Source organism: Phyllobates terribilis, unplaced genomic scaffold (assembly GCF_046119375.1).
Source record: "Phyllobates terribilis strain yellow unplaced genomic scaffold, ASM4611937v1 Scaffold_1__5_contigs__length_1240528914, whole genome shotgun sequence".
NCBI lineage: Eukaryota > Metazoa > Chordata > Amphibia > Anura > Dendrobatidae > Phyllobates > Phyllobates terribilis.
Window position 1 is genome coordinate 611,827,184 of NW_027362761.1, and position 10,888 is coordinate 611,838,071.

At 41.2% G+C, this 10,888-nt stretch overlaps 1 protein-coding gene across 1 annotated transcript in view; it reads left to right on the forward strand.

Annotated features, from left to right (window-relative positions):
* Nucleotides 1-10,682, forward strand: part of LOC141272494 (uncharacterized) — a 46,658-nt gene extending 35,976 nt beyond the window's left edge. Inside the window, exons 9-19 of the mRNA XM_073683288.1 lie at nucleotides 1,179-1,787; nucleotides 2,494-2,943; nucleotides 5,542-5,746; nucleotides 5,836-5,964; nucleotides 6,064-6,194; nucleotides 6,630-6,863; nucleotides 7,071-7,208; nucleotides 7,322-7,399; nucleotides 7,519-7,624; nucleotides 8,038-8,145; nucleotides 9,388-10,682. Of these exons, the coding sequence (XP_073539389.1) occupies nucleotides 1,179-1,787; nucleotides 2,494-2,943; nucleotides 5,542-5,746; nucleotides 5,836-5,964; nucleotides 6,064-6,194; nucleotides 6,630-6,863; nucleotides 7,071-7,208; nucleotides 7,322-7,399; nucleotides 7,519-7,624; nucleotides 8,038-8,121 (2,164 nt within the window). The 3' untranslated portion in view covers nucleotides 8,122-8,145; nucleotides 9,388-10,682. The remainder of the gene's footprint in view (nucleotides 1-1,178; nucleotides 1,788-2,493; nucleotides 2,944-5,541; nucleotides 5,747-5,835; nucleotides 5,965-6,063; nucleotides 6,195-6,629; nucleotides 6,864-7,070; nucleotides 7,209-7,321; nucleotides 7,400-7,518; nucleotides 7,625-8,037; nucleotides 8,146-9,387) is intronic.
* Nucleotides 10,683-10,888: the final 206 nt, after the last annotated feature.

Genomic DNA, 10,888 nt, shown 5'->3' on the forward strand with positions numbered 1-10,888 from the left:
AGTATGTATAGATGGCCTATATGCTCTTAGCACTGCTAAAATCTAATTTTTCTGACATAAAATGTGCACCCTTCTGTATGTCCTTGTATACCATGGCCTTCCCTACCCCATCCTCCTTCTCCCCCATCCTCCTTCTCCCCCTCTCTTTCCCTTCAACTGTTACCTATGAAACCTCTGGCCTTAAGGAGGCCATATGCCTCTTATGTTTATCAATCAAAATAGGAGGAAATCCAGGTCCGACACACAGCGCAGCATCTCCCTCCCCAGGTCCGACACACAGCGCAGCAGCCTCCCTCCCCAGGTCCGAAACACAGCGCTGCACCTCCCTCCCCAGGTCCGACACACACAGCACAGCATCTCCCTCCCCAGGTGTGACACACACAGCGCAGCATCTCCCTCCCCAGGTCCGACACACACACAGCCAGCATATTTCCCTCCCCAGGTCCGACATACATACAGCATCTCCCTCCCCAGGTCCGACATACATACATACAGCATCTCCCTCCCCAGGAAAGCCCTCTAGGTACATGCTAGTAATATAATCCAAAAATGTATGGCAGCACACAAAGTAAGTGAAAAAAAATGTAGTTTAATAGCCCATGTGGCGAAGTTTCGGTCCCATATCGTGGAGCTTTAAGCAAGTACAAAGTGCAAGTGCAGAATATTTAAGGCAGCCAAATTATACAATTAATCAGCAGCAATTCTGAAAAAAATTGTAACCGTGCATATACAGTGTACAATAATAATGTGCATCAGGTGGAATAAAGACAATCTATACATTTACACAATGACTCAATAATGTGATAAGAATAATATATCCGGCTTCCAATAATGTGCAGAATTTATTGCCGGGAGTAGAATAAAATCTACATGAAATAACGCACAGACAGCGCAGCAACGCGTTTCTGACAAAGGACGCCATGTGTTCAAATATTCATTCTCATGGAGTATATATATCCTTTAACTATTGAATAAATATTATCAAAGGTTAAAAATTTTTGATCATAAAATAAGGTTCAGCTAAACAATTGCTTTTGGTAAATTTACATTAGAGTGTACATAGTGATTCTGGTGTAATTGTGTACTTTTATACTTCCATGAGATGCTTCTCTTCTGGATAAGCTTTGGACCATCAGAAATGGAGCATCTAGTAACTATTTTCTCTGCCTTTTTAACAGTCACAACCGAACTCCGAAGACTTGCCCATTATGCTTCAGACCACAGAAAATCCTCTCTACCCATTTAAAGCGGACATGTATGAGACTGAGCAGTAAAGATGAGAGAGAAGCTACTCTGGAATCGGCCAAAAAGACTCTGGTCAACATTGCATCCAAGGGAACAGCTATCAATTATGAAGAGATCCTGCCTCTTGGATCCCTGGAGAATGTGGTCCCCTTCTTGGAAGAAAGAGGGTTTTTAATATTCAACAAACCGTCTACCTCTACACCACCTACTGCTGGAGCTTCATCTGAGCAACCAACCACTGCTGAAACTGAGGTGCTAGAAGAGAACGTTTCAGGTATACTGGTCCTAGAGGAGACAGAAGAAGAAATGCAGGTTACACCGGCACATGAAGAGCGTGAAGATGATGCTGAAAATGTACCCACCCTATTGGAGCCTGAAGAGCCTGCAGAATACTGGCATGCTGATGATGAAGAAGAAAGAAGACCAGAAGAAGAAGACAGAAGAGAAGAAGGACATAGAGATGTTGAACTTGCACTGCCACCTGAGGAAGGTCACAATGAAGAAAATGTGGAGGAAGCGGGTTTCGATGAAACCACACAGAGGTCAGTATGTATAGATGGCCTATATCCTCTTAGCACTGCTAAAATCTACTTTTTCTGACATAAAATGTGCATCCTTCTATATGTCCTTGTATACCCTGGCCTTCCCTACCCCATCCTCCTTCTCCCCCATCCTCCTTCTCCCCCATCCTCCTTCTCCCCCATCCTCCTTCTCCCCCTCCCTTTCCCTTCAACTGTTACCTATGAAACCTCTGGCCTTAAGGAGGCCATATGCCTCTTATGTTTATCAAGCAAAATCAAAATAGGAGGAAATCCAGCAATCGTCTGATGGAAGGAGGAGAAATATTGGATATTTTTTATTTTTCATCTCCTCCTTCCATCTGACGATTGCTGGACTTCCTCCTATTTTGATTTTCCTTGTTAGGCCTGGGTGTCGGCCCAGGATCTCTGTCTGTCCACCGCACCTACTCCTCTTGGGCCTTGTGCACCTTGTCTACTAACTGGTGAGCCGATGTACCCATCTTATTTGACTCTTATGTTTATACATGAAACACTATGTAATTAATCTATATGCTGACATCATTTTGCTTATGTGTTTATACTGCAAGCCTGACTGTGGCTGATGGTCGATCATACAGGTTTGCTAGTTCGCTATATGTTATGTGCTGTGACAATGAGTAGTAAAGGGAGAATTGGTTAAAAAAATGTCTAATGCCTGAGCTGTTTCTTTATTTCTCACCAATTACAGAGCCTTGAAGACAAAATGGACAGCAGATACAAGAAAGAAGATGCTGGCAGCTGGACTCTACAAACGCCACTCTCTGCAGGACCCACTGCTGGTGGGCTTCACCAACTATTTACTGCACACCTTGGGGGTGCGATACTTCAGACAGGAAGTTGAGGACGTCGCCAGGTTCCTCTTTTACATGAACCCCAAGGTTGTCAATCTGGACTTTGTAAAAGATGTAGAAAAAGTCAACTCCTTCTTTACAAAGCTGCGGGACCTGAATCTGGCAAATCAGACCATATTCAACTACCTAAAACACGTGCGTAGGTTCATGACTTACAATGTGAGAGCCTCTAACCTCTTTGAAAAAAAACGCGCACTGTTTAGGTCATGTGAGTTTTTTATGACCGTGACTGAGGACATACAAAAGAGGTTGTCAAAGGGAATATCAAGAGAAGTGGTCAGCAAAAGGTGGGTCATGAGCTAATATTTATATTGAAGAAATATATACATTTACATTTTATAATATCCAGAATTTCATATCTTCTCCTCCATATAATTTCCCTCAACCTTAAAACACTGCTTGGTAATTACCAAGGAATGCAATATTGACACCGGCAGCCTGGTAATGCAATTAGCAATCTGACACTTAAGAATTGCCTTTGCAAAGCAAAATGGCCCTGGCAATATTGGTATTGGGAGGTTTATATTAGGTAAAATGCATATTAGTGTCTGCTCATGATATACACTGTGTGCAGCATTATTAGGCAAATGAGTATTTTGATGTCATGATACTTTTTATACATGTTGTCCTACTCCAAGTTGCATAGTCTTGAGAGTCAACTATCAATGAAGTAAATCTGGTGATGTGCATCTCCGTAATGAGGAGGGGTGTTGACTAATGACCTCAACACCCTATATAAGGTGTGCTTAATTATTAGGCAACTTCCTATCCTTTGGCAAAATGGGTCAGAAGAGAGATTTGACGGGCTCTGAAAAGTCCAAAATTGTGAGATGTCTTGCAGAGGGAAGCAGCAGTCTTGAAATTTCCAAACTTTTGAAGCGTGATCACCGAACAATCAAGCGTTTCATGGCAAATATCCAACGTGGTCGCAAGAAGCATGTTGGCCAAAAAACGCGCAAAATAACTGCCCATGAATTGAGGAAAATCAAGCGTGAAGCTGCCAAGATGCCATTCGCCACCAGTTTTACCATATTTCAGAGCTGCAACGTTACTGGAGTATCAAAAAGCACAAGGTGTCCGATACTCAGGGACATGGCCAAGGTAAGGAAGGCTGAAAAACCACCACCTTTGAACAAGAAACAAGATAAAACGTCAAGAATTATCTTAAGACTGATTTTTCAAAGGTTTTATGGACTGATGAAATGAGAGTGACTCTTGATGGGCCAGATGGATGGGCCAGAGGCTGGATCAGTAAAGGGCAGAGAGCGCCACTCCGACTCAGACGCCAGCAAGGTGGAGGTGGGGTACTGGTATGGGCTGGTCTCATCAAAGATGAACTTGCGGGACCTTTTCTGGTTGAGGATGGAGTGAAGCTTAACTCCCAGACCTACTGCCAGTTTCTGGAAGACAACTTCTTCAAGCAGTGCTACAGGAAGAAATCGGTATCGTTCAAGAAAAACATGATTTTCATGCAGGACAATGCTCCATCACGTGCATCCAACTACTCCACAGTGTGGCTGGCCAGTAAAGGTCTAAAAGAAGAAAAAATAATGACATGGCCCCCTTGTTCACCTGATCTGAACCCCATAGAGAACCTGTGGTCCATCATAAAATGTGAGATCTACAGGGAGAGAAAACAGTACACCTCTGGGAGCAGTGTCTGGGAGGCTGTGGTGGCTGCTGCACGCAATGTTGATCGAAAACAGATCAAGCAACTGACAGAATCTATGGATGGAAGGCTGTCGAGTGTGTTCATAAAGAAAGGTGGCTATATTCATCACTAATTTTTTTGGTTTTGGTTTTTGAATGTCAGAAATGTTTATTTCTAAATTTTGTGCACTGATATTGGTTTACCTGGTGAAAATAAACAAGTGAGATGGGATTATATTTGGTTTATATTAAGTTGCCTAATAATTCTGCACAGTAATAGTTACCTGCACAAACAGATATCCTCCTAAGATAGCCAAATCTAAGAAAAAAACCACCCCAACTTCCAAAAATATTAAGCTTGGATATTTATGAGTCTTTTGGGTTGATTGAGAACATAGTTGTTGATCAATAATAAAAATAATCCTCTAAAATACAACTTGCCTAATAATTCTGCACAAAGTGTATTTATATTACTCCCTTATATGGCGCCATTAATTCCACAGCGGAGAACCCGGAGGAAACCCAAGCAAACATGGGGAGTAGATACAAACTCCTTGCAGATGTCGTCCTTGGTGGGATTTGAACCCAGAACCCCCAGCGCTGCAAGGCTGCAGTGCTAACTACTGAGCGGTGGTGATTATTTAGTGTATGTGTATCTTATACCATGTGATTATGTTAGGGGGTACGCGTGGTTAATTATAACTCCCCTTATTTGATGCATACACTCTGCAGTATTGCTTGATTGTTTCTGGGGCATTGACACGTTATTGTATCCCCCTGAACACTCAGCAGTTTGGGGTATCTCCCATATACCACTTACCTTGGCATTTAATTCCCTGAATCTGCAGTATTTGGGCCGTCCTTCCGTGTATATTATTGCCTCCCATCTCCCATTACACCATATTGATCATGAATGTTTTGAATTGATTTTAATGCTTTGTTTTGTTTCTATTTGTAACATAATAATATCTGATTTCCCCTCATTGTGTTGTGTGCGCTCTATTATACTATGCAGCCTTTCCTCTCCTGTTGTAATTCATCGTTTGCATAGTGCGTAGCACCCCTTGTTTTTGGTCCCCTTCATTACCTTATTACATTCATTTTTGTTACACTTTTTTCTTCTTAGGAGATCTCATAACCCTCATACACTTAGTATTGAAGTAGATATTTTTATATATTTGTGTTGTGTGTGGCTTGTATATACTGTAATATTCCATTATTAACTTTATTTTTAGGTCCCTGGCACTGACAACATCACAAAGTACACCTCAGGAGTGCCGGAAGATCCTGGATGTGGCAAAACAATCATTTTTAAAGTGTCTTCAAGCTGCCAAAGATGGATGTGTGCGTCAAAGCACCCAGCTGGAAGTGATTTACTATCTACAGGCCCTGGTGGTCCTGAAGCATCTGCAGCGACCCTGGGTCCTACAGAACATGACTGCAAGTTCCTCTCTTCTCTTTGTTCACTACTCATACTCATTTTTGGTTTGCTCTTCTTTATGTCTAACCTTTGGTCTCTTCATCCTTAGGTGTCTGAGTGGAAGGAGAGGATTAGCCACACGTATGATGGGGAAGACCTCGCTGTTATCGGTGTAAAGTTACACAAGACCGCTACACAGCAAGTGGCCACATTAGTGCTGACTAAGGAAGAAGAAATGGTGAGATTTACTTATTCTCCTTATTAATCTGATTTAATACATGATGACACATTTCTATTATTTTACTATATTATTAATATTTCCTTCTTTTATTTCTAGTGGTTCAGAGTCTACTATGAAAGAGTCAGACCAAAGCTTGTGAGGAAGAACTCGCCACAAACCTTTTTCCTCTCAACCTCGGGGAAGGAGATCTTCAATGTCTCAAATGACATTGCACGGTACCATAACAAGTAAGGTTTACAAAAATGACCCAATTATTCTTCAATAAAAAGCACATTATCATTATCATTCTTCAATAGCAAATGTAGTGCTATGTATTTTTTTCTGTATTCCTTTCTAGGTAGGATGACAGTGGTAAAAACTGTTCTGGGCTAATATGATTGATCTCCTATTAATCCCTGATCAGTTGAGTGCCAATCAGATGGGCAACACCCAAAATATGCAATGAATGGCGCTCAGAAGTAGTGATGGGCGAACCCCTGACTGTTCGGGTCTGGCGGGTTCAGCCAAACGCCGAACAGTTTATTAAAAGTTCAAGCTCGGGTATCAGAAGAGTACCCCAACCTGAACACGGAGAATGGGGGACCCCAACACCCCTGGTTTTTAGTATTCTTCAATAATAAATGTAGTGCAATGTATTTTATTTTTTCTGTATTCCTTTCCAGGTACAAACTTCCGGTTATCTCAAGTCAACGTGTGAGGAGGGTATGTGAGACATGGACTCTCCCAAACTATTCAGACTCAGAAAAATGTCTCTTTGCAAAATATCTTGCGCCCACCAATATGACGGCAGAAAGGACGTATAGAGAGAAGACCCTGACGGACATATGCCATGCATACAAACTGGTCGCACAGGCAGGGAAAGAAACCAATGATGAGCCTCAAGCCAGCACTACCAGGTAATATATTGTGGGTAGTAAATTCATATACGCTATGTAATATCACATTGTTATTTTTCTTTAGCTGTGTCCCAGCTATGAAAAGCTATTTAGGTCTTCATATCTACTATAACATTAAACTTTGATTCTTTGAACATTAAACCTCCACCACCATGATTGTCAGTTACAAAAAAAGTAAAATATAAGGTTTTACTAACTTTTCCTTAGGGATGCCGAAGCCTGCACTGCCCAGGAGGAAGACTACAGGGAAAAGGACCGAAGACTCCAAGTAGACGAGACTGACCAAGAGGAAGATAGTAGCGAAGAGGAGCAAACTAGTGAACCGGATGAGATCTGGACTACAAGGTGAATAATACACCAACATGATAAACCTGTCTATAGCTAGTTTGTGCAGGCATCACCTGATTGTATACTAATGGTCATTTTATTCATATACCCATCTAATTATCTTTTTTCAGAGCAAGATCACCCTCTCCCCAGCTCAGGACAACGAGGTCCCAGAGAAAGAGGATGGGACAGGACAGGAGCCCCTCAAGGTAATGAGTGCTCACTGTCTGACATTAGTGATTAAAAAATAAAATAAAAGAAAACTCTCAAACAGTCTGATCTCATAAGGTTGTAATTTCAGTCTTCATTTTTTTTTTGTGTTTTAAAGGCATGAAGATCCAAGAGACAGAAGGAGGGACACACTACCAAAACGTGTTCCCATCGTCTACCTACGTCGCCTTGATGAGCACACTGCCCAAACTTGTGAACACTCTGTAATATCACATTGTTATTTTATTTTTGTTAGCTGTGTCCCAGCTATGAAAAGCTATTTAGGTCTTCATCACTACTATAACATTAAACGTTGATCCTTTTCACATTAAACCTCCACCACCATGTTTGTCAGTTCCAAAAAAATTACACTTTTCACAGCCCTGGTACTTCCATACATAACTAGGTATTTGTAACATGATAACTTTTTAATCCAATTATGAACCTAGCCTTGACACCTTAGTCCACCATGACTCAACAATCACCCAGGCAAAATCAGTGACCTCTTAAAAACATTAGCATTTTGAGAACTCAAACATCTAGGAATGTGGACTTAGTATGGCAGTGCATGTTTTAATATATTTACTACTTTGCTTCTAAATACAGTAAAATATAAGGTTTACTAACTTTTCATTAGGGATGCCGAAGCCTGCACTGCCCAGGAGGGAGACCGAAGGAAAGAGGACCGAAGACTCCGAGTGGACAAGAGGAAGAGGAGTGAACCGGATGAGATCTGGACTACAGGGTGGATACATCACAATTATGAAACAGTCTATAGCTAGTTTGTGCATGCATCACCTGATTGTATACTAATGCTCATTTTATTCATATACCCATCTAATTATCCAAAATCGCCCTCTCCCCTGCTCGGGATAATGAGGTTCCAGAAATAGAGGATGGGGCAGGAAAGGAGCCCCTCAAGGCACAGATAGTACTCACTGTGTGACATTAGTTATTGGAAAATAAAATAACAAAACCCTCAAACTGTTTATCCTCATGAGGTTGTAATTTCAATCTTCATTGTCTTTTAATGACATGAAGATCCAACAGACAGAAGGAGGGACACTGCCAACATGTGTCCCATATCCTCCTACACTCTGCCCAAACGTGTACCAGTCGTCCTACCACGTCACCTGGATGAAAAAGATACATTTATACTATATTTCTCCTTTACTGTTATAATCCATTTCTATTCTTCTCCATCTATCTTTCTATCTTATAAAGAATAACCTACAGCGTGCCAAGGTAAAGTTGTGTTTTTTATTCCATCTTAGAAGAGAATAGATGTTCTGACATTTCAGCATCGCACACAGCAATCTCATGCTGGAATATAACAGTGGGAGTCAGTGTGATGCCACAACATGGATCCTCTCCTATGATGGAATAAAAATGCTACATTGATTTTACTTTACCATGGAATACTTAAGGTTATCCCTTGTGTCTTCTGTTAGGAGTCCTGATTTTAACCCCTGCCTGCTGGCACCGTTTCTCTGGTTAATGGTTGTGCTGCTCTATTCCGGTGACTATTTATTATCCATCTATCATCATTTTTTTCTTTACTTTTAGCATATATAACACTATTGGTGGCAATGTTCAGGAGCAGTTTTTGCAGCCACAGTTTTCTCTTTAGGTGTCAGCCATGCCCCCTAAGAGCTAGAAAAACATTCCCATTGTCTAGGTATGAAACTAACGTTCTCAATGGCTATCATTACAGAGACTGATAGTAATGGTGAAGGTGTCTCAGTTTTCTGTATAAGAGGCCAGATCATAGTCTAATTGCTCAGACTGCTCTTGGCGATCCAGTGCAGCTCTGGTCTCTCGACAGGACTGATCTAAACGGACTGCTTTGTCCAACCTGCTTTTTACTTTTTGCTCTTTTTGATTTCTTTACATACAGTTTTTTTCTTTTAACCGACCCAACAGCTTTTAAAAAAAGCCATCTTAACCTTGTCATTTTGTATCTCTTTGCTTTTGTTCTAATTCTTAGGTTTAAGCATTGAATCCAAAGTGCACTACAGAACCCCGATGACCTGCCCGATCTGTTACAAGATAGATGACAACCTTGACACCCACCTAAGAAGAAAATACAAAAAAAAACAGCAGCGAGGATGAGATCAAGGCTACCCTCGCACAGGGAAAGACCAATCTGATTGCTGTGGCAGAAAAGGGCCTGGCCATTGAATACAATGAGGTGGAGAAGATTTTTGATCATATCGGGTCTCACTTGTGAGAGCTTCTGTGGTCAGTAACTTTTGACATAACTTATGACCTGTCAAAAGTGTTTAAGAATGAGAGTATGTTTGAATGCAAATAAACACGTTGACTTGTGGGGGTTTGGGGTGATGGGGATTGTTTAATAAAGTAGATATTTTAAAGGAGAAGTGCAGCACTAGGACAACTTCCCAGTGTTACATCTACCCTATTAAATAGAGCATTTTTCTAAATACATTCACATCACGGGACGGCCTCATTCCCCCTTCCTCTGCCTCCGTGCAGAGAGCGGAGTTAGTCATGGCCACGATGTGAGTGTGACATCAGGGCATGTGTTTCTCAGACTCCTAGGAGCAGCTTGAGAACCGGATGCCATGATGCTGCATTCACGTCGAGGCCGTGGCTGCCCCAACTCTCTGCATGGAGACAGAAAGGGTTAATTATGACGCCCCACAATGTGAATGTACATAGAAAAATGCTTTATTTAATAGGGAAATTTAACGCCAGGAAGATATCTCAGCACCGCACTTCTTCTTTAAGGAGTAAATTCAAATTTGCTGAATGGACATTTGAATACCTATTTTATGTTACACTTTATTAAAACATGTTGGTAAGCAGGAAAGGGTTCTTTACAGTCAGAGCAATCAGGCTGTGGAATGCCGACCACAAGAGGTAGTGATGGCCGACACTAACACCTATAGTCGTACCTTTGATCCAGGGTTCTAGGACTGATCGCCTTTCTAGGGGTCAAGAAGGAATTTTTCCCCGTGATGCAAATTGGCTGAATGTGTCCTGGGGTTTTTGCCTTCTTCTGGATCAACAGATTTAAGTACAGAGATTTTAGTAATACAAAAATAAAACTAATTAAAAAATTATAAACTGGTTTATTTGTAATTGTAATAGTGCAGTAATAATAAAAATGGTAATTCATTTGTGAGGCCTAGTCCCAGGAAGTTAGTGTAGTGTTGGTATGGGGAGGACAATTGGGGGAGAAAGGTTGAACTTGATGGACCTGGGTCTTTATTCAACCTACGTTACTATGTTACTATGTTTGCACTGATTTGGGGTGATGGGGTTTGTTCAATAAATTTTGTTTTTCTTTTTAACTAAATATATGTCTGTCTGGAATTTCATTGTTTAAAAGAACTGGGAGCCCATAGGTGAATGGTGGGTACCTTAGTGTTAAAGGAGGGATACTAGTGGTTTAAGGGACTTTGGATTGGTGTGGTAGAGCCATATAATCTTTAGTCTCTAAGGACTATGGGAAGGGTCATAAT